Source organism: Eublepharis macularius, chromosome 8 (genome assembly GCF_028583425.1).
Source record: "Eublepharis macularius isolate TG4126 chromosome 8, MPM_Emac_v1.0, whole genome shotgun sequence".
Classification (NCBI taxonomy): Eukaryota; Metazoa; Chordata; class Lepidosauria; order Squamata; family Eublepharidae; genus Eublepharis; species Eublepharis macularius.
The window spans coordinates 24,137,291-24,165,066 of record NC_072797.1 but is presented as its reverse complement, the minus strand read 5'-3'; the positions used below and the strand labels follow the sequence as shown (position 1 = coordinate 24,165,066).

The window sequence follows — 27,776 nt, the reverse complement described above, 5'->3', positions numbered from 1 at the left end:
AGAGAGTGGGAACAAAAAAATTAAAACGAAATCTAAAACATTAAAAATGTCTCAAACGGACAGCAGACGTTACATAAATTAAAGTCAAGAATTAAATCATACTCCATCAACTTGAAAGATATCCAAAGCAATGGGTGGATATGTGTTGTCTTGCTGCCACTTCAAGAACAGCTAGGCAGTTAAAAATGAGGTGGACAGGAAACCAAAATTTTTTTAACACAAATATCCTTTATTAAACATTTACCATTTTTTCATTTTATTATCTGCACAACTGTTTGATTTTGAAAGTGCTTAAGAAATTATTATTTTTATGAAAATATGCACACAGATGTGGCACTTTCTTAGGAGCATGACAACAGGCAAAAGCCACCAGTGCAAGTGAAGAAGACCATTTATTATCCAAGTAAAATTTCCAATGTGTTTCCCTACAAAGCTTTGTTGGGGGAATCTGCAAGTCTTTCCTTTCTCTTACAGCAAAAAATGTAGTTGAGGAAGCTTTGTTGCAAAATGTGTAGGGACAGGGCCGGCGCATCCATTGAGGTGGTGGGGGCAGCCGCCTCGAGTGCTGAACTTAGAAGGAGGCGCCATCCCCGCTCACCTCTCCGCCCCTTCGCCACTGCTGTTCGCCTCGCCTCGGCTCGGGTCCTGGTGAGCTGAGGGCCCTGGCAGCGCGGCACTGAGCAGGTAGGTGAATGGGGAAGTGGGCCGCCCCACTCGCCTCTCTGCCCCATTGCTGCTGCTGCTTGTGTCCCAGCGAGCCAGGCACCCCAGCGGCGGGGCAGCGAGCAGGGAGGCGAGCGAGGAAGTGGGCCGTGTCCCCACTTGCCCTTCCGCTCCTTCACCGCTGCCACCCGCCTCAGGCAAGGGGGACACTCCTGCATGATGATGTCACACATGACGTCATCATGCAGGGCCAGAGCAGGTATCTCACCTCAGGCACCAGAAACACTGGTGCCGGCCCTGTGTAGGGAATTTTTACTTGGTTAATAAATACTCTTTTTCATTTGCACAACTGACTTTTGCCTATTTTCAGTCTTCAGTAATTGGTGCAGGCCTCCTATTTCCTACTTTCTTAGAACCGCCATACACCACAGAGTTTTCTCACTCGCTTTCCCGCTTTCCCTTCTTTCATCAATATGCAGAATCCTTAGAGGGTCAACTTCCATGACCCTTCAAAGGTTAAGAGGTGCTGGGTGTCCTTGCGAACTCCATCATATGGTTACTTGCATGGTGATCTCTCTTCTCATGCTCGCTGCTTCCACTCCAGATTAGCATGATGGAGCTTCAGCCCCCCCGCCCCCCAGGATGTATGCTGTACGCTGCTCAAATTTAAATGGGTATGGGATTTATTTCCCCTGTATTTCTAACCCAGACAAAAACATACTCACAGTGTACCCTGAAATGATACTTGCGTGCTGCCGAGGCATTCTCCATTGTATGCTGAATGCTGTGCAATTCAGTGAGTCCAGTATTATATCCAGAGGAGGCCCCAATCTATCTGCCTCAAAGAAAAAAGACAGCACATAAGGAACTGTGGGAAATAAAAATATTTTCTTATTGTCAGATCAAAAGTGCGTACTGCTGCAAGCAAGTTATCTTTCACTTTCTTTTTTTTTTTTGCAGTTGTCTTTCCAAATCTAACAGGTGCAACAAACAACTGCCTAAACTGAGGTTTCATTCTCAGATAAGCCCCACAAGCTATGCAAAACACAATGAATGAATTGTGAAAGACACACAAAAAGCAGTGAGAGGTACCAGCCTGAGAACACAAGACAAAGACAATGGAGCTATGAATCTAGAACTACAGCCTACCGAGTCGATCCGGCCCAAAGACAGTGAAATAGTTTCATGATCTCTAAGAAAGCCTTTGCACATGCCTGAGGAAGATTCAAATAAGCACATAATTTGGTGTCTCATTATGTTATAGTGTTCACTGATCAGATTGCATGTACTTTTAGTATCTTCCTGTACTTACCCAACATGTTTTGTATTAAATTTGCAATAGATTATTTTTCCCCTTTGGGTCCTATGTCTGTACTGAAGACCTGCTTCCCCCTTTAGGGGGTTGCGTATCTAGCTCACCACCATGGCGGCCTACCTGTGATCTTTTATTATTGTATCACAGGGCACCTTTGTTGTTGAAGCTAAGAGACCTTCGCAGTTAATTGCTGGTTATCCTTGGCAAGGTCATCAAAGAAATAATAAATGTAAACAGAAATTATGGAACATCTTAAGAAGATAATTTTTTTTTTAATACCCGATGAGCGAAGGAGCAATGGAGCCTGACTTCCATCTTCCGACTACAAGGAAACCCAGAGCCATTCATATCACATAACCCAGGGGCTGCTCACTCCACCTGTGCAATTATTTTTCTTTTCTATCTATCCTATTTATAAATGACTACGCCACTAAAATGTTTCATCTGCTTCCGCACATGTGCATAGTAACTGGGGCAGATCCACAACCTCAAAAGGAAGATAGTGGAATATTATTCGTTTGCTTGAAATATTTATATCTTGCCTTTTGAAATATTTTCACATATTCCAGAACTACTCTTCAATAGTCTGAGGAAAATGCAAAGGTTAAGAAAATAAAATGGCAGCGTCGTCACTTTGGGGTGGGTGGGCAGTGTTTAGAGATTTTTACATTATTCAGTTTCCTGAGCTCACAGTACATGAACATTTGAAGCTGCCTATTATGATTATCGGTCTATCGAGGTCAATATCCGGGCCTCCACGTGGGAAAGCATCCTCTTCAAAAATTATCCTAAGTTCTTTTCTGAAGGGGGAAGACAAAAGGACCACAGCTGCAACAACCACCAAACTATGAAAAAACCCAAGAAAGAGAATAGGAACCACGTTGCCCATTTAGAGAAGGAAATTCCTCACTAATCTCAACTGAATTATCTCAGCTGAGTACAATGGCGGCTTTAGAATTAAATTTATCTCATGTTGTGCTGAAGCAAGAAAAGGAAATGTTATAGCTAAAATACAGCGCTAAAAGTTTGTAGCCAAATAACTGACAAGATGGTTCTAATCAATATTTTACTTAAGCCTCCAATCCTAAATTAACCTATAGACCTGGTCACAATATGCCAATAGAAGCCGCAGAGACAAAATTCCCCCCTGGCAGGTTCTAGACTCAACCAAGCAGCCATGTTCTTTAGTCCCCTCTCTTTACCAGCCTCCCAAACACTAGTTCAATCAGTTTTCAAACCAACACAGCAAATCAGGCGGAAGAGACTTTTTCGCTGTTTGCCATAAAAGGAAGACAGGGAGCAACCAAGTTCAAGCTGCTGTTTGTTATGAACTCGAAATGCAATACTAACAACACTTTCCCAGGTGTAATAGACCAGAATAGGATTCCGACTAAACCTGTTTAGGATTGCTTTCTCAGGCCCGATAGGGTATGCTATGAAAGGATTGCTGGCCCATCATCCTTTCATAGCGTACCCTACCTCAAAAGATGACTGCGAAGATAAAACGGAGGATGGAAGAACCATGTATGCCAGCCTGATCTCTGTAGAGGAAGGGCAAGGTATAATTTGTTAAAGGAATTATTGTAATAAAGAGAGCCAGTTTGGTGTAGCGGTTAAGAGCGCGGGACTCTAATCTGGAGAACCATGTTTGATTCCCCACTCCTCTGCTTGAAGCCAGCTGGGTGACCTTGGGTCAGTCACAGCTTCTAGGAGCTCTCTCAGACCCACCCACCTCACAGGGTGATTGCTGTGGGGATAATAATAACATACTTTGTAAACCGCTCTGAGTGGGCGTTAAGTCATCTTGAAGGGCGGTATATAAATCAAATGTTGTTGTTGTTGCTGCTGCTGCTGCTGCTGTTGTTATAAAAAAGGATTTTTCCAGAAGTGGTAACCACAGCTAGTAAAACTATGTCTTGTGTACCAACCTATTGCCTATTTAACGGGTCACAAAACCACAGATTATCTGAGTTTCTAGGTATGTACATATGCGAGAAAGCTAGGGTTGCCAGCCTCCAGGTAGTGGCTGGAGATCTCTCAGAATTACAACTGGTCTCCAGGCCACAGAGATCAGTTCACTGGAGAAAATGGCTACTTTGGGGGGGTGGGCTCTATGGAATTATACCATGCCAAGGTCCTTTCCCTCCCCAAACCCCACTTTCTCTAGGTTTCTCCAGGTTTCACCCCCCAGATCTCCAGGAATTTCCCAACTTGGAGCTGGCAACCCTAGAGAAAGCAGTCCTTAAGATATCTTGGTCCCAGACCATTTAAGGCTTTAAAAGACAAGACTGTGTAGGGGCCAGAAACAGGCATCCAGTAAAATTGGTGCAATTTCAAACTTTATGAACCATTAGCCAGATTCCAGATGCATTTGAGGCAACAGGTTACTGAACATTCTTGAAGTGTTTATAATAAATAATAACAACAACAACAGTGCATATATACTGCTCTTCTAGACAGATTAGAGCCCCACTCAGAGCAGTGAACAAAATCAGTGTTATAACAACAACATTCAATTTATATACCACCCTTCAGGACAACTTAACACACCCACTCAGAGCGGTTTACAAAGTATATTATTATTATCCCCACAACAATTACCCTGTGAGGTGGGTGGGGCAGAGAGAGCTCTAGAAGAGCTGTGACTGACCCAAGGTCACCCAGCTGGCTTCAAGTAGAAGAGTGGGGAATCAAACCTGGTTCTCCAGATTAGAGTCCCGCCACTCTTAACCACTACACCAAACTGGCCAAACTGTTGCTATTTTCCTCACAATTCAGCTGGGGAGCTGGGGTTGAGAGGACTACGCTTACCCAAGGCCACCTACTGAGTCCAAGGCAGTAGCGGTATTTGAACCAGCAGAATGCTGTTCTGCAGCTCAACCACTTAACCACTATGCTATAGCATATATTCAATTCTGTTTCAAAAATCTACTCCTGAGGGACAGGAACCATAAAGATCAGTCTAGGGGATGGAGAAGATGAGAACTGGTGGAAATCACCCTCTGCTTCTGCTGGTAGAAGTGCTTTACAGTGCCAGAAAACCTTTAAATTCAATCCATTCAGGAGGACTGATTTAATGTAGTTTTTCACAGCTTTCTTATAATACCTTTTGAAAATGTTATGCATAGTTTTAACAGTAGTTTTACGAATATGACTACATTGGTTGAAAAAATAAAATTATTCATGATTCAATATGAACTAAGCAAATGAATCTCTTCCAAAGAACTTAAAACAGTTGAACATTTGTCAATGGTCTTGAAACCGACATTCAATAAAGACCTTTTGGTAAAAACTTCTCCAACTTCTCTTTTCTGCCAGCTAATGATATCGCTGACCTTATCTGTTGAAACGGTGGTGGAAGAGCAGCGAAAGCGGGGCTTTTCAGCTAGTTCGAACAAAAATGCCAGGTGAAATGAAGTTATCGTAAAGGTCACTTTAGCAAACGTGAAAAAGCCTTCTACCAGGTTTGCTCTTGTCACTTCCACAAACATTGGTTCGGCAGCTAAACACAAAACTTAACACCATACAAATACTCACCGGTATTGATCAGCAACAACACGTTCAGAGATAAGAGAAAACGTGCACAGAGAGAGCTGACATTTGAGATTTTAAATAATTTATTTGGTTGTTTTCTCCTATGGCATAACTTGGGAGAGGGAAAGTTACAGATATTAAAGTAGTGTCAGAGGCACAAACAGAATCTCCTGTGGAATAGGACCTTCTTTGCAGCAGAAGACAACATTGCTGAGCCTAGTCCCAGGTGGTTAAGAGCGCGGGACTCTAATCTGGAGAGCCGGGTTTGATTCCCCACTCCTCCACTTGAAGCCAGCTGGGTGACCTTGGGCTAGACGGCTCTCTGGAGCTCTCTCAGCCCCACCCGCCTCACAGGGTGTTTTGTTGTGGGGATAATAATGACATACTTTGTAAACCGCTCTGAGTGGGCATTCAGTTGTCCTGAAGGGCAGTATCTTAATCAAATGTTGTTGTTGTTGTTATATTACATATAAAGGCTAGGTTACACTGTACAGAAGGTACAGATTGAGTCTCGGGTCTTCACCCAAGGATACATATTGGTTTCCCCAATAGCGGCCCCCGGGCCATTTCAGGATGGAGAAAAGGGAAGGGAGCCTAAAGCACCTTGCATACTATAGCCTCGAACTGAATCAGTCACCACCCACGTGGGAATTGAGAACCTACAAGTCACATCTGACTTTGTCAGGAACAGAAACACAACCTGTGTAGTTCGTAGTGTATGAAGTGGCTCTTATGCCCCACCTTTCTTCCATGGATCTCCAGGGTCACAGCCACAGACCCAGACCAGGAGCAGACCAGACCTGCTTAGCTTCAGGAAGGCGGATGTATCACTCACTTCCACACCAAGCCCATATGACCTTCTCTAAAGTGTTTCAAACTCGCTCATTGGCTATTAGGAAGAGTTCCTTTTAGGGACCGATGTCATACATAAAAATCTTCACACCAAACCACATGCCAATAGTGCACATTCCTGGTAGTTGAGATTGGTTGGAAACTCTCCTTGGAATATGGAAAATCCATCCAGAAAGCAATTTCCTAAAGTTATGTCCCAATGTTGTGCAAGTGCCATGAAGAATCAACTTTGGGAAGTTTCCTTGACAGAGACTGTATTATATCAATCGGTCCTAAAGTGTATTTATTTTATTTATTTACTTGTTTATTACATTTATACCCTGCCTTTCTCCCTAATGAGAATGCAAAGCAGCTTACATCATACACCGCTCAACAACCCTGTGAGGCAGGTTAGGCTGAGAGTATGTGATTGGCCCAGTCATTAAGCAGAGCTTCCATGGCTGAGCAGAGATTCACACCTGGGTCTACCAGATCCTAGTCCAACACTCTAACCACTAAGACCACACCACTCTCAAATTTCAAGTAAAGCCGGAAAACAAAATTCCAAAAGAAACAATTAAACAGAAAGGTAACTATACAGCTGCAGGTCCTGGATAAACAGAGTGGGGCAGTGTTCCCCAACGTGGTGCCCAAGGGCACCATTGCTCTTGCCAACACCTCTCCAGGTGCTCATCGAGTGTTTTTTTGAAAGTGGGTGGGGTGAGGTGAAGCTTTTGCCAAGCATGGCTTCTAATTGGCCACTGGAGATTTGATTGGCTGTGCAGAAGCTGCTTCCACAGCACGAGGCTCTTCAGTGTATGGCTGAAGGTAAGCTTTAGCAGCCATTTTGCGGCTGCACACACCACGATGTGTCAGAATTCCAAATGTGCCTGCAGGTTCAAAAAGGTTGGGGATCCCTGGAGTAGGGCTCTTTTGACTGCTGTGTTTATACTACCTTCCAGAGCTATGGCTCTTGACATGGTGTGAAACAGGAGGAATAATCATGGAACGCTAAGTAGCCATTGAGGTGCAATCAGCATGGGTGTATGTATGTGCAAAGGCTGTTTTTCCAGAGGTGGGTTGCACCTGTGCCCATGCTGTGCCCAACCTCAACTCATGCTGGACGTTATCCATCTGCATGGCAAGAGGATGGCAGCAGGATAGCAAGGAGGAAGGCGTAGCTGTCACAAAAGGAAGAAATAATATTGGCAGGAGGGTTTACTACCCAGCAACTCTGTAATTGCTGACATTCTCTTCCCAGCACTAAAAAGTCAAGCAAGGGCAGGGGGAATAAAAAGGAACTCCGAGGCAAAGGACAACTAGGGTCAGTATTCTGATACCACACAGGCAACAGACCACACTGGCTGTTATGCGTCTCTCCAGCACAACAGACTTCGAAATGCGTTGCACACTGACTCCAAGTGACACAAAGGCAAGCATTGGCACAGTAAAGATCGCAGAAGTGGATTGCTGATGTTTTTGTGTATTAAAACAAAGACTCCTATGTGAGTGCTTCCACTTAAACCCACACCCAATACAACTATGACCTGTGCACCTGGCCTCCTGCAATCACACCCAAATGCTTAGATTAACCACAGTCCTAGGACAATAATTCCATCTCCTGCTGCAAAAATAAACAGGAGTCTTACTGGTATCTTAATGACTAATAAGATTTTACATGCAGCCCAAGCAGCTACTCTAGAAAAACTAGTTTACAGGCATGAAAAGGTAGCAAAACCCGTTATTAGGGGAGTAAGGATTTTGCTGTAAATGACCTTCATTTATTCTGCTGTCTTAACAAACCTGGATACGCCGTCTGCTGTGAGAATCCTCATATGGGGCTACAGCTCTCTCCTGATCAAGAGAACCTGACCATTAAGGGCTGCTAAAGCCACAGGAAGTATAGCAGCAATCCTAAGGATACTTTCCTGGAAGCAAAGCCCACTGGATAATATGGAACTTAGCTTTGAGTACTCCTAATGAAGCTTACTTCCTAAGTCCCTTAAGCATTTTTGTCATGCCATTTCCTCTTGTAAATGTTCACTGAAAAAGGCATCACAATATTTCACTCATAGTATTTGACATTCATGCCAATCATGTACCAGATATAATTTGTGAGATATTATACAGTCCCAGTGAAGTCTTACTCCCTAGGCTTCCGTTATGACTGCGTAAGTTCAGGGCTTTTTTTCAGCTGGAACGCAGTGGAACGGAGTTCCGGAACCTCTTGAAAATGGTCACATGGCTGGTGGCCCCACCCCCTTATCTCCAGACAGAGGGGAGTTTAGATTGCCCTCCGCGCTGCTGAGCAATCTCAACTCCCCTCTGTCTGGAGATCAGGGGGTGGAGCCACCAGCCATGTGATCATTTTCTCTGAGGGCAACCCGCTGAGTTCCACCACCTCTTTTCCCAGAAAAAAAGCCCTGCATAAGTTCATTTCTAGAGTGTCATCCCGGTACTGCAAAAAACAAAAACAAAAACAACCCTTTTATTTCATTTCACCTCTTCCTGATACTGACTCTGCTTTTAAGTGTCCCCATTCTTCTACAACAGAATCTTCAACATCATTATCCAAGGGAAGGCAAGCACAGACACAATGCGAGTAGAGTGCTCACCCACCGATTTTCGCACAAGTAAAAACGCTAAAAAGGCATATTATCAGGCTATCATTTCAGCCAAAGATAGCCCCATTTTTCAGAAATGTGTTGCTGGAAAACACATCCCCTAAATATCCCAATTTTAAAGCAATTTCTCCATTTATATTATTTTTATACTATATGTGCCTATGAAGTCCAGAAGGACCACCACGTATACTTCTGGGCTCTGCTCTGCCTTGTGAAATCCTAATTTCAACGACCACCTTGGCACAAGGATCCTCCATTTGAAAAATCTTTTGAGAGCATGGGAATGGCACAGTTGTCCTATGCAGCCGCTTTGAGATATGGGATATAAATGACCTAAGTAAACATATGCACACAGTTTAATTTTCTGTGGTTGATATTTCAACCAACGAACATTTTCAAAACTGGGATTCACTTATTTTGTGGGCAGCCATTTTTGGTGTCGATTTTAGGATTAGCAAATTCATGGGGGACAGGTCTATCAACAGCTATTATCAGTGATAACAGGTATAGATACAGTAATTGTTTCTTTTTAAATGCAACTGAACATGTTGCTTGCGGCTGAGCACAAAATACAAAGAAAAGAATTACTTTGTGAATTGTACACATTTATGGAGGCCTCGCCTAACATTGTTAAAGGTTCAATAATTTGCTGCAGCTTTTAAAAAGTTAGTTATTGTAGAACAAACCAGTTAACTAATTTCAGATGGGTTGCTACATTAGTCTGTAGCAGCAAAATAAAAGAGGATTCCAAAGGTACCTTACAGCAGGGGTTCCCAATATTTTTGCACTTGTGGGTGCCTCTGCAATTCTGACAGGGTGGCAGGTGCAACCACAAATGGCTACTACAGGAGGTGGAGTCAACTACAAAATGTCAAGGACTGACGTTATGTGTAACTCATCAACATTTCAGGCATTTGCTTGGAAAGATGCCTTTTTAAATGAACATATTGTTTAAAAATATGTTCTTGCTTACACACAGCTTACCTTCAGTCATTCAGTGCTATGACGGCAACTGTTGCTAAAGCAATGCTTTTAAAAATCTGCAAAGCCAAGCAGATCCCCAATGGCCAATCAGAAGCCTGGCTGGGCAAAAGCCCAATATGGGCCCACTCATTTTCTAAAAATACTTGGCAGGTGCCAGGGAAGGTGTCGGTGGGTGCCATGGCACCCACATTCACTACAAAGGGGACCCCTGCCTTAGAGACTGCCCAAATTTATTCCGGCATGAATGTTCATGAGTAGAGATGGGCACAAACGGGGGGGGGGGGGATCATGTGGTTCATGGTTTGTCAAATTTCACGAACCATGAAACATGAATATTCACAACACCCCCCCCCCCCCGGTTCACGAACCAGTTTGCTTGGTTCATGAAAATGTAACATCCAAGTCAGAAAATCGTCACTTCTGGGTCAGCAGAAGGTCACTTCTGGGTCAGTAGAAGGTCTGCAAGAAGTCCATCCCCTGTTGCCTAGGAAACTGATTGATTGGCACCATGCTGTCTGAAGTGACAAACCAAAAACCGAACCAAATGAACCAGCCTAAAGTTCATGGCATCAGAAATGGGATCTGAGAAACCCCTGGTTTGCGAACCACAAACCGTCCTGGTTCATCATGAATTTTGGTTCATATTTTGGTTCGTGCCCATCTCTCTTCATGAGTCACAACTCACTTCATCAGATGTATACTAAAACTGTTTTTGTGGTTAGTATCAAATATGCTAGTAATAGTTAGAAAGAGAGGGTATAAATGAACCAAATAAATAACATATCTTTTTGTTTTCTCTTCTAAACAAAGTTAATGCTAAAAAATATTTGCCCATTATCTGAAAACATTTAACAAATAACTGTCCCACCAAACCATTTTTGATCATTCAAAAAGGCCCAAACCTCACTGAAACAGGTTTCATAGTGTTGACTGTAAGAGTTCACTGTGATTTACTTGTGGTGAGCGAGGCTAAAGAAAGAAGCTAGATGAGATGAAGATGGCAAAGCAACACAAAAAAGGGTCAGGAAATCCAACACGTAAAAACATGACATCTCATTCTTTGTCTGAAGTGTGTAATTACCACAGCTCAACGGCAAAGAATAAGAAGCCAAAGATCTTCAAGACACAGCCACTGCACAGTAAGGTGATGGCATTCAGACAGTTGTACAAGTCTGACTTAAAAGAGGAGCACATAGCGCCATTCCTATGTTAGCTCAAAAACGTGGAACATGAAAATAGGCAGTACGTTTTTTAACCTTTCACACTGCTGCCAAGTCTGGCAATTATATTGCTATATTTGAAAGACCGTTTAATGGAAAATCTTCAAGTGTTCATGAGGCAATATGGCAAAAATCCCAACTGCTATTTTAAATTCAGAAATCTCCAAAGCTTAAGGGTATAAGAAAACTTGAATAGAAGACCTTCAGTCCTTAAAATCTAGAGGATAATTTAAAGACTATAAAATAGAATAACACATTAGTGTTGAGCAGAACTTGTATCATACTTGTGCCTTCCAAGAACTCTTTTTACAGATGTGAGATTTATTGGCCCCATTTAATTTTAACGAAAGCATCTATTTGGTCTACTTAATCTGTTTGTTTATGGTATATTCACTGGACATCCAATGATAAAATTTGCTGATTTGGGATCTAAATGATAAATATGTCATATCCTATCACCACAAAACAGGAAAATGGCCTTAAAATGTCTTTGTTTGGCTGAATCATATTCAAGATTTTTGTCTGAGAAATTTGATGATCCAAGGGTAACACAGACACATTTGCTATTACATAATTGGTTTTATACCTACATTGCCGGCAGGGGGAAAAATGTGGTTGACAAACTTAACATCAATGTATGCTCAATGGGAAATTCTGATTGGCCCGGAGTTCTCTATTGTTTTCTCTGAACAAAAACCAAGGACTTCAGCTATGAATTATTCAAGTTTCACAAATGAGGGTTAAGTCTTCCTCCCACACACAGGAACTCTCTGCTAGTTTCTGAATGTTTTTGCTTCATTTTTGCTTTCACGTTTTATTCAGATGAGTACTTTGAAGTATGAGCAGACATCCTCTCCAGGGCAGAAACTCAAGTTTATCCCAATTTTGAAAAAGGGTAAGCTAACAGCTATATGGTTATGTCCTTGAAGCAAGCATAACACATGCCATGTGGCCTGCATATCATTTATTATTCCTTCCGAATGAAAATACGTGGGACATGGGTATCCTACTATATAAAAGGCTAACCGTGTTGCAGACAACTCACTTCCTACCCTTGTGCACCTCCAGAGGCGCTGCCATGGAGGGAAGCCCAGAAAAGGCAGCCCATCCCTCCAGAGAGCACCACTGTGGCAGGAAGCCCTGGTGGGGATCAGGCGCAGAGCAGGCAGCAATGCCTGCCCCCCACCTTCACTCAGCTGGGATCGGGAGCAGAGTAGGTGGCAATGCCCATCCCCTGCCTTCATCCAGCTGGTATCAGGAGTGGAACAGGAGGCAATGCCCGCCCCCTGCCATCACCCAGCTGGGATCAGGAGCGGAGTAGGTAGCAGTGCTCACCCCCTGCCTTCACCCAGCTGGGATCAAGAGTGGAGCAAGTGGCAATGCCCCCCCTGCCTTCACCCAGCTGGGATCAAGAGCAGAGCAGGTAGCAATGCCCGCCCCCTGCCTTCATCCAGCTGGGATCAGGAGCAGAGCCTGGGGCAATGCCCACCCCATGCCTTCACCCAGCTGGGATCAAAAGCTGAGCAGGTGGCAATGCCAGCCCCCCCTTCACCCAGCTGGGATCAGGAATGGAGCAGGTGGCAATGCCTGCCCCTGCCTTCACCCAGCCGGGATCAGGAGTGGAGCAGGTGGCAATGTCCACCCTCCCTCCTGCCTTCACCCAGCCAGGATCAGTCACAGAGGAGAAGGCAATGCACGCTTGCCTGCCCTCCCCTATCTGGAACCCATTGTACTTTTTCCCACAGCGGGCTTTGTTATTAGTTTTACAGATAAAGCCGATTGCACACCCATCAGAAGTGTTTATAGGCTCAAGAAGAGTTCACACTGACAGCTTAAGTGAGCAGTCTCAAAAAGAAATAGACTGATTTTGGAAAAATTCCTTCTCACTGTTAAAATTGTGGCTAGTTAAGACACTTGGCACAATCCAATACAAATTTAAACAAGCTTAAATCCACTGAATTCAGTAGCCTTAAAAAGGGTTCTCTTAATTCTTTAGCATAAACTCATTGACAGTGCAATGCTAGTTACACCCTTATAAACCCAATGAGTCTAATGGAGTATTTGAAGGTGCAACTCTATTTAGGACTGCACTAGCAACTTTTCTTAGGGGCAGGGCCACAGCTCAGTGGCAGAGTGCATGCCTTGTATCCCTGGAATCTCCAGGGATACTAATGTGGTATGATGATTAAAGTAGGGTTGCCAGGTCCCCTGACTCCCTTGGTGGGAGATCAGTATCCTGGCATTTACCTAGCTGTGTTCTTGTGTCCCTACTCACATGTGCGCACAGTGCAAGCGAGCTCCCAGGCTTCCATGATAACATCACTTCCGGAAAGTGACATCATCACTCAGGTCAAAGGTCAGCATGGAAGCACTCCTGCACTCACCAGGGGAACAAATCGGCCTGCGGTGGGGCATGATTCAGCCTGTATCGGACCTGCTGCAGGGTGCAAATTGGGCTGCTGTGGGCATGGGGGCATGCTGCGATGCCCAGTGGGGGCACCCTGGGAAGTCCCCCCCCCGCCGGACAGGTAAGTGGCGCAGGGGGAGGGTGGGAGCAGGGGATTCCCTGCCTCTCTAGGTTAAAGTGTCAGACCAGAATCTGGGAGACCCAGGTTTGAATCCCCCCACTCTGACATGGAAGTTTGTTAGGTGACCTTGGACTATTCACACTTTTTCAGCATAACCTACCTCAGAGGGTTGTTATGAGGATAAATGGAGGAGAGGACAATGATGAAAACCACTTTGGGTCCACCCTGGGGAGAAAGGCAAGGTATAAATGAAGTAAAATAAAAATTGATTAAAGAACCTCACAAAAAAGATCTTTCAGCCAGAGACATTGCTGAGCTGCTTCCCAGAGTGGGCACTGCTTACTTAGATGGACTGATTATGCATAGGGCAATTCCAGATATCCCCTGTGTTTATATGTAACTGGAAAGACTGAGAGTATTTTTATTAGTTAGTATCGCTGCATTGAATATAGCTAAGAATTGGCTGCATTTCCATCTGGCAAAGTTCCTTGTTTCCTAAGGGTCGGTTGAATATTTTATAACATCGAAGTGTCATCATTTTCTGGAGTCAAAACGGCATTTATTAGAAGCTCGGTTCTGAATGCCTGCTTGGCTTGCCAACTGGCCACAAACATCCTTGCCTTGGTTTTTCCTGTCCCTGTAGCACAAGTTTGATGCCCAGAAATCAGCAGGTGCAGTTTTTCATGACACAGAGCTAAACATTATCATCAACTCATTCCTACAGACTACACTGCTGTTCGAAGGACAACCACAGGGGCAGGTTCCAAAGCTGGCCATCCTTGTGTCTATCCACCCAAACCACATCAAACTACACAACCAGACATATACTAAAATATCAACATTACATGGCTTGAAATTGGTTGCTCCTGGGCTTTTGTCATGCTCATTAAGTCTGCAGAAATATCTCCATTATTCTTATGCCCTTTGTGAGTTAATGATAATAAGGCAAGTAAACATTTTAACAGCATTGTTGACTTTGATGACAACCGAAAGCCGGATCAGTTTTACCCTAAAATACTTAGACTAATCTGTTGGGCATATCATCATCTCTTGTACTTAAAAATGATATACTGAGCCTACACTGTGAAAATTACTCTATTTTGAAAAAATATACAATAATCAACACAGCTCTCAATGTTCATAGTACACATTAGAATGCAGAATTCTTACCACAAACAGGTGCTAGCAATGTCAAGTGCCTGTTTTTCTTTTCTTTTTAAAAGCATGACATATCATTAGAATGTGGAATTCAATTCAGAATTGTTCATGAGAAATATATATATATTCCAAGTGTGCAGAGCTTGGCCATTGTACTTGAGATTATTTTTCCAGCAACATTTTTGTTTTGCAAGAATGACCCTCTAGACATGTAACAACCAAGGTGTATAAAAATCAATGAATTTTGACTTCAAAAGTTAGTTGGCGTGTGCTCTCCCTACAGAAATCCGTAAGGCAGAATAGTGTCCTTGCTTTCCATGTTGTGGAGAAACATTATTATGCTCAGTAGCTACAGTCCCTTCTAGAAATTTCTGGCTATTTACAGTGCAATCCAAACAGCTACACCTTTCTAAATCCACTAAAGTCAAAGGGCTTAGAAGGGTATAATTCTGTTTAGGGTTATTTAAGGTTTATTGCATTTCGATTCGCGCCACAAACCAGAGTCATGATGGGAAATCATGCCAGGAAGAAGCTGTCATTTCAGGAGTTTTGTACAATTTTGCGCGGCCGGTAAGACGTGTGAAAACGGCCTTAGTTATCAATAAGTGATCTTTAATGTCTTTACATATGTGCAGAAAGAGCTTTCCCTTAATTTCACATTTGCCATCTTTGTCTCTGAGTAGCACAGGAGTCATCAACCTTTTCTTTAATGAGAGATAGTTCTAAGTAATGAAAAATATCCCGAGCTCTCTCCCCTCACCCCTCTCCCCGGCATGTTACCAAGTTTTGTTCTGTCCTTGAAACCTGTCCTAGGAACAGTGTCAGAAATGAAGATAAAACTAAGCAGCACAAAGGGGGGGGGGGGGAACCCATGAAATAAGAGAGTTTTAAAACAAAAGCTCAGAGCAGATCATTTCACCATCTTTTCCTGAGTCTTCTAGGGAGATACACATGCAGCAACCAGGAACTACAGACCTCTGGGAAAGATCATTCTGTGGCTCAAAAAGTCATGTGGATTATGGCTGTGTTCCAATGACCTAACAAAACATTTAAAGTTCTGCAGCTCACATACTCCTTTCTGAATCCTTCCAGCCAGATTAAGATCAAGATCGAAGACCTACTTTAGAACTAGTCAACAGTTGACATGACATTCAAATCAGGCACTTTTACACATTGTAGTTTGTTCTGAGACTACAAACCAGGATCCTAAACGACTGTTTAATCTTGGTTTGTAAGCAAGAAAGAAACCACAATTTGTTTTAAACACCTAGTTTAGATGCCACAATAAGTTGTAGTTGGTTTGGTTCTTCTAAACCAGGATGGTTTCCATCTTGGTGGAATGCGGAAGAGGATGAGAAATTGAATTGGGGATGCATGAAAGCTCAAGAGCTTTCTGGGTCATTCCTGTCATGGACAAAGGTCTTGTGTTATGATCCTAGATCAGTGGTACACATTCCGTGACTCCAGAACCACATGTGAGCCTTTCTACATCCCACCTCTGGCTCTTCTAATTTCAGTTTCTGCAAGTTTGCTTTCCACCTCTGATGGCACGCCCAAAAGTAAATGTATGCAACAAATTAATGAGCAGAATTTAGTTTTATTACATTGAAAATGTATCCTTATATTTTTAATTATATATTTACTATTGGATGTGTGTGTCTGGTGGGGAGGTACACTGTGCATATAGTAATCATATGGCTCTTTTGGTTGATGATAATTGCAGATGTGGCTCTCAACAGGATTCAGAGTGAGAACCGTTGTCCTAGATTGTATAAATGCTCCATTTAGCTGTGAATCAAATATGCTTTAGGTGTTATACTGTAATCAATTAATATAAATTACAGATTAGGAAAACCAATTAGTTAAACTGGGGCACTTTTTTTTGATGATGATGATGATGATGATGATGATGATGATGATGATGATGATGATGATGATGATGATTTAAATAACTGATTTAAGTCAAGGTCTCCTGGTGAGCCCGAAAATACATTTTATGGTGTATATGTGCAAAAGCCTATAAAGTCACAGCCAACTTATGGCGATCCTGTGGGACTTTCAAGGCAAGAGAGCCTTGGTGGTCTTCCTTGGTGGTCTCCCATCCAAATACTAATCATGGATGACCCCAGTTAGCTTCTGAGATCAGGCTAGTCTGGGCCATTCAGATCAGAACTTTATAATAGGGGGCGGGATGTTAAAAGCCACCTTGGGTTAACTAAAACTCATCAGCTTCTGTGAATCAATCGACTTCCACAACCAAAGTCAAGTCAATGGTCCATCTTGCTCAGGATTGCCTACTCTCACTGGCAGCTGCTAATGAAGTTCCTTTAATTGGAGATGCCAGTGACTGAATCAGGGGACTTCTGCATACAAAACAAGTGCTGAACTACTGAGCCACAGCCGCTCCCTCTAGGATGTAGGGAAGCAGAAGTATTCTTTGCCTGTGATCATTTTTCTTCCGATTTGATGTTTGGACACAGCACATTGATTCAAGTCAAGCTATTCCATGGCAAACATGGTACCACCTGCAGCACCATGAAATCAGTTGCTCAGGATGAAGACAGATACCAGTTTTTAAGAGAGTTAAAAGTGTATGACATTGACACTGTTTCCACTGTGTAAATGGTCATTTTTTCCTATAACACCATTACCTCTGCTCAAGTAGGCTTTCGGTTTTCTACAAAACCGAAACACTACAAAAACTTCCATATCTGTTTACCAGAGACAAGTGTGTACATACACTGTAGACTGGTATCTTTTATAACACCTTGAGCTGTCTCCAAACTAGAACAAATTTTGCCATAGCAATCTTTGCTAAGTCAAGAAATAATAGATCAGCTCTGTCTAAATATTACAAAATTTGATGGTTCTCATTCTTGGCTGAAGTTTGGGGACAATTCACATATGTGCTGCTTCCACACACATTGGATAATGCACTTTCAATGCTCTTTAGTGATCATTTGGAACTTGGTTTTTGTGTGTGAAACACAAAATCCACTTCTAAAGGATAACTAAAGTGCATTGAAAGTGCATTATCCAACGTGTGTGGAAACGGCCTAGGTGCGAGAATACTGGTCTGGTACAAGTCTATATATACATGCGTTGATAGTTTGCCATGTAACTTGTGAAACCTACAGTTTCGGTGATTTTTGACAGGATAGTATATTGGTAGGGAGGAAAGAAAGAATAGGGCAATTGTTTTGTGTACAATTTATCTATTTATTTAATAAAATATATATAACCCACATTTCTCCAAAGACTCAAATTAGCTAAGAAAAAGCCAAACGATGAAAGATAAAATAAAACCATAGACTATAGGTCAATTATATGGAGGAAAATACAAGACTGACAACACTTAAGAGAGCAATCTTATGGTGAGTTACTCCAGTGTAAACCCATTGAAGTCAATGGACATAGACTGGAGTAACTCTCCATAGGATTGCATTGTAAATGTATTTGCAATATTATTAATGAAGTCCTCAACGTGATTCATAAAGACATGAATTATGATCCTCAACATGATTCATAAAGCCTCAGCTGAAAACTTTCTGAATGAAGACAGCCTTGAGTGCTTTTCTAAATACAGGCAACAAAGGTACTTTTGAACCTCCACCAGTAGGCCATTCCAAAGTATCAGCCCAGTGACCAAGAAGACCCTAGACTAAACCCTAGTTGGTACTTCCCTATGAGAAATGGACTGGAGGAGCTCAATTTGTACATGGAATATTTATAACACTAAAAAAAGTGCGTCTCTCTCACCTGCTACAGAAAACATGATAGGTACACAGAGTATAAAAACATGTACCCACTATTCCTATAACACATGAAATAGTCCTCAGACCGTGTCCGATCTCCAGTTTCTGCAAGGCAGTTCAAAAGAAAATGGAAATAGTTTGATCACCTGGAAGATGAAAAGACCAAAAAGGTCAGGTGAGGTTCTGGCAGCTCCCCCAACATAATCAACCAACACAGGTATTGACACTCTTTCCTAGAACAGTATGTTTACAAAAATGTCACACTCTTCCTCAAAAAAGCTCAGAGCAGTACAAATTAAAGTACAATTAAGGATGCTATGTATTTTGCCATGAACATGTTCACCAATTGAACATACTGTGTTCCACTGTGAGGATATGACATGAAGCAACCACCAGTTTTGTTCGAGCAGAGAACTACTCGAATGCCTGTTGTAAAGGCTTGCATTGGGTTTTTCAAAACTGAGCATGTGTGAAAACACTGACAATCCAAACAGATTAGCAAATACATACATTGCCAAGAACTAATCAGACAAACATCAACAGCAGTTCTATTTAACAAAGCATTCATTTATGACTGATTTAAATGATCTGTAACTGATTTAACAGTCTGTTTAAACAATTTCCTGCTGACTGGAGCGAGAGGGGGAGGGGGAGTTGAACTCAATCAGATTGTATGAGAAAGCCCATGCACAAAATGCCAGTTGTATTATGGTATCGCACTGTTAGAAAGGAATGCAGTAAAGCAACTTTCTGAACAGCCACAAACAAGTCAACAAACAGATGAACAGCTTGTCGAAAAATCAGCTACCTCCTGGCAACCGGTGAGCAAAAACTGGGCCAAACCTGCTGGCGTTTGATTAGATGGAGGAGTATGTTCTGTGCAAACTTGGTAGCGTTATCTTTAAAAACAGCTTTCCCATATGTCACTCTCAGAAGTGATGTCATTGTGCAAGGGCCAGGAGCACTCCCACACTTCGCAGCAGGCTGACTGGGCCCCAAACAAGCCCGCTATGAAGCGCAGGAGCGCTCCTGGCCCCTGCACGATGGCATCAATTCCCGGAAGTGACATCATGCCACCACGGGAGCATGCACACATCCCCCCCACCCCGTCAGGACCATGAGGGGACCTAGCAATCCAACCGCCTTGTGCAGCATCGAGGCTGCATATGGGTGTGTGGATACGGCGTTCATGGCGGGAGCTCTAAAAATACGTCCCTCCCTTTTGGAAGGCCCACAAGGCAAGAAGGAAATATCTCCCAAAGGCAACGGAGAGAGGAGGAGTCAGGAGGCTTTCCCACCTTATACAAAGAGAAGTAGTTTACTTTGGAAGAGAGTAACACGTACAAACAGATGCAGTGCCCCCCAATGTCCAAGGCATGCTGACTTGCCTATCACAAAACCCCAGACTCTCCAACAGATTCCCATCAAAATAATGGTCCCAAACATCCAGAACCCAAAAAACCACATGGATTTGATTCCAAAATCAGTAATGTCCTACCCAGAAATAAGCAATCAAGGTAAAAAGTTCCCCTCTGAAGACCACATCTGAAATTATTTTTTTTAAAAAAATCTCAGCACACACCACTAAATTACACCACCATTCCATTTTATCTTCAAAACCACCCTGTGAAATGGGTTAGGCTAAGAGCCAGTAACATGGCCAAAGGTCACTCAATGAATTTCATGGCTAAGAGGAGATATGAAGTCCAAGCCCATTCCCATCACTATGGCCGAATCCACACTACCTATTTGTTTTCGCGGCTTTTTCACAATTGGCGCGCTATTCATGCAGATACTCACACGCTTTCCCATTCCGTGTGTTCCCCGCCATCACCGCACCACTATTGCGCCTTCCCTCCAAACCACGTGATATTCGCGGAAATCTGTTTTCTTCCCTTTTTTTTTTAACAGTGCATAATGGTCGGTATACCGGTAAACCAGCCGTAGTGAGCTGCGGTTTGCGCGGGAAAAGAAACAGTCACCGGAGCCAATCAAAGATAAGGGGGAGGGTACCTTGCCACTTCTCAAAATTCAAGATATCGGTATACCGGATAATTGACCCCTTTTTTTAAAAAAAAGGGAAGTGACGTGCGCTGTCAATTCTGACAGCAGAGGATGGAACCGCCCATGGTAACGCTTTACTCGGTGGCATGTGGAGAACTGATTGCGCCATGAAGACGCACCGGAAGGATGGATGTGAGGATGCACAGCCTGGTAGCGGAATAAAGGCGCTTGCCACGAAAGCGCAAGATAAGCGGAAGATGAGTGAGTGTGGATTTTCCCTATTCCACTGCTTACAAATAAAACAACTGAGATCGATTCCTCCACCTTCTCCATTAACTGTTCATTGTTCCTTAGCAAAATTCACCTCATCATGTGTGTGAGCAGGGGTGGGGGTGGGGGACTGGTAAATCATGTATCTGAAGAATGTATTTTTGAGGTAGCTGAATTTTCAAATCCAAAAAGAACTGCCTCTGGCAATAATAGCACTGGGATGTGGGGGGTAGGGGAGGCTGTAGTACGCCATGCATCTTTTAAGCCCCAGTTTCTGAAAGGGTTCAGATAAGATTACCAGCTGACAGAAAGACAGTTCTTTACAGTCATGACAAGTAGCTATATAGGACTCCGAGGAGCAGTATTTTCTTGAAACAAATTAATCACAGAAAGCCATATTCCTCCACTCAGTGCCTTTAGTCCTGCGCAGGAGTGCAGTTAGAAAGAACTCAACAGATTTCACACCATGCTGCTCCGTTGCTTTTTTAAAGGCTGGTTCATACATGCCTATCCATCCCTGGGAGACTGCAGTGTTGAACGACACATATGAATGTGTCCTCCTCACAGAATAAACCACACAGACAACTTTTGTACTGTGCCGTGTCGCCTCAAATGCAACACTTTGGCAGTCAATGAGTTGATTTTGGAAACAGGTTGTTCAGTTTGGGGTGTTCATGTCTGTGAGAATCAGCACTGGAAACTAGGCTTTTGTCTCCTCAGCTGCGGGGACAGAGCACCCATGCACACAAACAGCTAACCAGCTAAACCAGGCAAACCACTGGTTTATCAAGGTCAGTATTGTCTAATCTGACTAAAAGTGGCTCTTTGGGGTTTCAGATAGAGGTCTTTCACCATTACCTATATCTGGAGATGCTAGGGATTGAAACTGGGACCTTCTACATACAAAGAATGTGCTCTACTACTGAACCGTGGCCCATCCTATGAGAGAAAGAGGTTATGGGGGAGAAAAAAAGCTACCTTAATTTGGTAAGAGAGAAGAGTTTTAGCAAGGTGTTTAGGTAGGTATGGGGGGTGTTCCGGTGTGATGGGATAATAACAATAACAACCACATTCAATTTATATACTGCCCTTCAGGACAACTTAACACCCACTCAGAGTGGTTTACAAAGTATGTTATTATTTTCCTCATGACAATCGCCTTGTGAGGTATGTGGGGCTGAGAGAGCTCTGAGAGAGCCCAAGGTCACCCAGCTGGCTACAAGCGGAGGAGTGGGGAATCAAACCCAGTTCTTCAGATTAGAGTCCTGCCGCTCTTCACCACTACACCAAACTGACAAATGCTAGGTTCCCCCATAGGGGAGGGGATAAAGGCTAAGCAGTAGGTTTGCTCTGGGAGAAGCAGAAAATCCCTTTGTGAGAGTCAATGTGCACGGAGTCAGAATCCTTGCACTTTCTTCTGGCTTTTCAATGACTGTGGCAAATCTAGAATTCAACTGACTGAGATTTCTTTATGATATGGTTCTGGGTTCCAAAGAGTCACATAGGAGCTAAAAATGACCTCCTTCCCTGTATAAATAACAGGGAAGACCCAAGGAGAGTCTTCCCTGTTATTTCTTCCTCCACAACTACAGTTCCTTGCATTCCACTTCCTGTAAACCTCTTCCTATAAAATGAGACTATCCTAGATTGCCAAACAATGACTTAGTATTTAAAAGGGGGGAGGGGACACAACTGTCTGTCCCTCCAGTCAGCAACCTAGAGATGAAAGAAGTGTACAGAAAATATTATTTGGGTCAACAATATCTGACCAAGAGAATTTATACTATGGTATGATACGTGGCCAACTTGACAGGAGAATGAGATCTCACAGGTCTTCCCACAACATAGCTACTCCTGCATTCCTGCCTCCCTTCTGGGACTGTTGGATGCTGCTTGCCAGGCAAAGCCATCCCAAGGCATTTGGGGGTAGGTACCTCCAGGGCTTTTTTCTGGGAAAAGAGGTGGTGGAACTCAGTGGTGGAACTCAGAACCACACAATGACGTCACGTTGGGTTAGCTGGAACAAGGGGGGAGTTTTTTAGAGTTTAAATCGCCCTTGGCAAAAATGGTCACATGGCCGGTGGCCCCACCCCCTGATCTCCAGACAGAAGGGAGTTTAGATTGCCCTCCGCGCTGCCAGCGCCATCTCCCCTCTGTCTGGAGATCAGGGGGCGGGGCCACCGGCCATGTGACCATTTTCAAGAGGTGCTGGAATTCCGTTCCACTGTGTTCCCACTGAAAAAAAGCCCTGGTACTGTAGGCAAGTGTAAAGTAACAATCTCACACCTTAGTCTTCAATGGTGGCTCACTTACTCGAAGGGATAAGTAAAAACCTAACGGCCCTGCTGAATCAGATCAGTGGTCCGTCTAGTCCAGAATCCTGTTTTACACACTGGCCAACCAATTTCTCTGGAAGACTAACAAACAGGGCGCAGAGGGGTCTTCCCCAGTGCTGCCTCCTAGTACTGATACTCCAAAGCGGTCCATCACTGCTCTAGAAATTACTTAGGGGTCAGTTGAAGAAATCTTCTAAAACAAGCCCCAGATTTCCACGCCTCAGGCATTTCTAAAGCAAGTACCGTTTCTTGCCTGTTCTCATATTGAGCAGATAGTATAAAAAATTCTCTGCAGAACTACAGCACAGATTCTGTGTGCCTCTCCTGTGTTTTTACAGCGAAAGACTAGCCAATGCTGTAAACTCTAAAGACTTGTTTTAATGGATGTCCATCATAAGAACCATGGATATGAATGACACATGCCAAGTGAGACAAATAGTTCAGCTATGACAGTACTGTCAGTCTTAATTGCCAGTAAATCTTGAAACTAGTTCTCAGGGGACACAGGCAAAGGTCTCTCCCAGCTCAACTTCTTGAGATCCCTTGAGATGTCAAATAGCAGAGCAGGCAGTGGAAATTTTCAAATCCAACCGACAGAAAGCAAATGCAACTTTTAAAATGTTTAAGACACTTGCAGCATGAAGCGGCACACACTTTGCAGATGGCGTTGCTGTGTTAGTTATTTTCTCTGGTGCAAGGGTAAGGAAGGGTGAACATACCCAATCCCTGTCTACATTGTAGCCCCCCAAGCTGTGAGGCTATTACCTTCTGCACCAGCAGAAATGTAGGGTGGAAGGCATCTTCTTAGAAGAGGCATTCCTCCTCTCTCTCCTGAACATCTACTGTGACATATTCATGTATCATCTAAAAACAAATAATGTCTGCTTTTTCCATAAGGTCAGCAAAGCCAGTCACCTGCATATTCATATAGGCCTGTTATATTTTATACATGTACATGTCAACCTTTTATCTGTCTCCCCATCTTCAGCTATATTTATTATTTACTGCCTTTCTCCACAACGGGGGCCCGGCCTTCATCATTCTCCTCTTCCATTTTATCCTCAAAGCAACTCTATGGGGTAGATTAGTTTAAGAGTGTGTGACTGGCTGAAGGTCACCCAGTGAGCTTCCACTGCAGCAGGGTCTCCTAGATCCTAGTCTGAAACTCTAACCACTATACCATAGTGGTTTCTGTCAGGTGGCTGTTGAACAGTAGCAACCAGCAGATACTAGGAAAGTCGTGCAAGTCACATGATAGCAAGTCACCCAGAGGTTGCTGCCAGGCCTGATTCTCAGCAGTCCTCTTGCAAAGGCCAAAACTGTCCTCAAAAGATCCTTGCCTCCTCCCCCTTTACAGTCTTTGTTCCAATGGCTGAGGGGCTCCCCAGCCTCAGGACAAGTTTTGCCCTATAAGAACCAGAGCTCTTGCCCCATTCAAACAATGCACGCCTTCTGGATCCAAGTGCTGCTCCCTTAGGGTCACTTTTCCTAAGACTCTCTCTCTCTCCTGGCCAAGAACACTGGATGTTTGAAGCTCTTCCTCCATGGACTACTCGGCTCTTCGGATAGGTAACTATCTCTCTGAAATTCCTCAAATCTATTCCACTTTCACCACTGTTTTTCCTAGGCATCCTGTGTGTTTGCAAACAATCTCCTCTCTGTGTGTGTGTGTGTGTGTGTGTGTGTGTGTGTGCTCGAGCTTTTCCCTTCAATAAAGATACTCTTTTATTCAAGGTCACAGGTCTTGTTTGCCTCCTTGGGGAAAGGACCCCGTAAATACCGGTGGAAATATCCCATTGTTACCCCTCTCGCATAGCCTTCCACCTTGCCACTAATTCCCCCATTTACTTTCAAGAAGACCCATTCCTAGTAACAGCAGGGGCTGGGCATCGCCAACTGCTATGCGCCTGCTCCCAGCTGGGTGAAAGCAGCAGGCAGGCATTGACATCTGCTCCACTTCAGATCCCAGCTGGGTGAAGGCGGGGAGGGGGCATTGCCACCTGCTCTGCTCCTGATCCCAGCTGGGTGAAGGCAGGGGGCAGGCATTGCCACCTGCTCTGCTCCTGATCCCAGCTGGGTGAAGGCAGGGGGCAGGCATTGCCACCTGCTCTGCTCCTGATCCCAGCTGGGTGAAGGCATGGGGTGGGCATTGCCACTTGCTCCACTCCTGATTAGACATGGGCACGAACAGAAAAAAACCCGAACAAGCTGTTCATCGTTCATTGCCATCCATGAACAACGAACAGTAACGAACATGACCCTGTTCACAAACATGTTCATTGTTCGTGGCCCCTTAAAGATCCCTTTAAACTATCAGCTGGCAGGTGGCAGGGGGAATTCCCAGACTGTCTGGCTTGACAAAATGGCTGCCGAAGGCAATGAACGAGGCTTGCAACGACCACTTGTTCATTTAGAATGGAGCCTCACGAAGTGCTTGTTCGCGAACAGACAAATGGGCTGTTTGTGGGTTTTTTCCATTCGTAATGCTGTTCGTGCCCATGTCTACTCCTGATCCCAGCTGGGTGAAGGATGGGCGGACATTGCCATCTGCTCCGCTCCTGATCCCAGCTGAGTGAAGGACGGGCTGGCATTGCCACCTGCTCCACTCCTGATCCTAGCTGGGTGAAGACAAGGGGGATTGCCACCTGCTCTGCTCCTGATCCAGCTGGTTGAAGGGGGGGGCATTGCCACCTGCTCCACTCCTGATCCCAGCCAGGTGAGGGGGGGCAGGCATTGCCGTCTGCTCCGCACCTGATCCCCACCTAGGCTTCCCACCACGGTGCACTCTCTGGAGGGATGGGGCTGTCTTGTCTGGGCTTCCCTCCACAGCAGCACCCTCTGGAGGCTGGCACCAGGGTAGGAAGTGAGTTGTCAAGAACACAATTAACCTTTTATATAGTGGGATGCACCAAGTGGAGAGAGTGGACAGAGGTAACTCCCCCCCCCCCAAAAAAAATACTAGAACTCAAGGCCATTTAATAAAGCTGACTGGCAACAGGATCCAGACAGACCAAAGGAAATACTTTACACATCAGGTTATTAAGATATGGAATTCACTGCCAGAGGATATAGAGATGGCCACAGGCATCAACAGCTTTAGAAGGGGATTAGATAGAGCCATAGAGGGCAGGTCCACCGGTGGCTACCTGCCATGGTGATGAAAGGGAAATTTCTACATTCAGAGGCAGTATACCTCCAAATGCCAATGACAGGAGGCAACTTCAGAGGAAGGTCTTGGCCTCTATGCCCTGTTGTTGGCCTCTGGGTGAGACAGAATGTTGGACCAGATGAACCACTGATCTGATCCATCAAGGCTCTTCTTATGTTCTTATATTCACTCCTCCCAGTGAACAAGCTCTTCTATTATTGGTAATCTTAAAATATGGTCTATACATAAATCCCTTATTTGATTGTTTTTTATTGTTTTGGGAATTACATAAAACTTCATCTTGCTTGGCACTACAGTTACAGAAAATTCATTTACGCTGGCACCTGGGTTTCTTCAAGAAGTATTCGATTAATTGCCATTTGATTAATAAATCGAGGGTGCCTTTTTTGTATTTGTGCACACAAAGATCATAAGAGTTGTTGGCCCATCAAAGCTTTTTCTTTAGACTTCAACTTATATTGATATCCAGCCAACAGCAAAAGGCCACATTAAAAAGAAATACCATTCTAGACAATCCATCCATTGTCTACACCCAAGCTCTACATTACAGCCGCATCTGTTCCAGTCCCTCTGATAAAAACTCTCACCTGTATGATCTACAACAGACATTCTGGAGCTACAGTACCCACCTGACATAGTAAGGAAACATTCGCAAAGCCTGAATGACACCAAGGGATAACCTGTTACAAGACAAGTGAAACAACAACAGAACAACGTCTAACTGCTTTCACTCAAATTACCCTTGTTACCGTTATATTTGTTTACTGCCTGTATCGATAACCTGAGATATGCCAATAAAGACTTTGTTGTTGTTGTTAAAACAACAGAACATCACGATGGTCGTATACAGCTCTCAACTCAAGCGAGTTCAATGCATCATCAGTGACTTGTAACCTATGCTAGACAATGATATTCTTCTCTCACAAGCACTGGAGGCAAACTTTTTCTTGCCCCCAGACAGCCCTCTAACCTGAAACAACTTCTGACTCACAATAATGTACAACCTAACACTGACAAGACTGCAGGACCAGGGTCTGCAATAAACCAGGATGCCAACTCTGTCCCCATGTTTACTCTGACAGCAAAATTACTAGACCTAACAAGATCCACTATACCATCTCAGGACCGTTCACTTGTTCATCATGACACCAATGACCTTTCACCCTTTACACTGGACAAACCGATCAGTCCCTATGCAAAAGAATAAATGGACATAAATCTGACATTGGAATTCACAGCACTCAGTAACTAGTGGGAGAACATTTTAATCTTCCAGGACATTCCATTGCTGACATAAAAGTGGCTGTCCTCAAACAGAGATGTCAAGGGGAGATTACAACGTGAGATTGCTGAAATGGAGTTCATTCACAAATTCAAAACAATAG

The 27,776-nt window shown here is 43.8% G+C and overlaps 1 protein-coding gene across 1 annotated transcript in view; it reads right to left on the bottom strand.

The window, feature by feature from the left end:
* Positions 1-27,776, bottom strand: part of EGFLAM (EGF like, fibronectin type III and laminin G domains) — a 134,105-nt gene that overhangs the window by 84,499 nt on the left and 21,830 nt on the right. Inside the window, exon 2 of the mRNA XM_054986658.1 lies at positions 1,389-1,498. Coding sequence (XP_054842633.1) covers positions 1,389-1,498 — 110 coding nt within the window. The remainder of the gene's footprint in view (positions 1-1,388; positions 1,499-27,776) is intronic.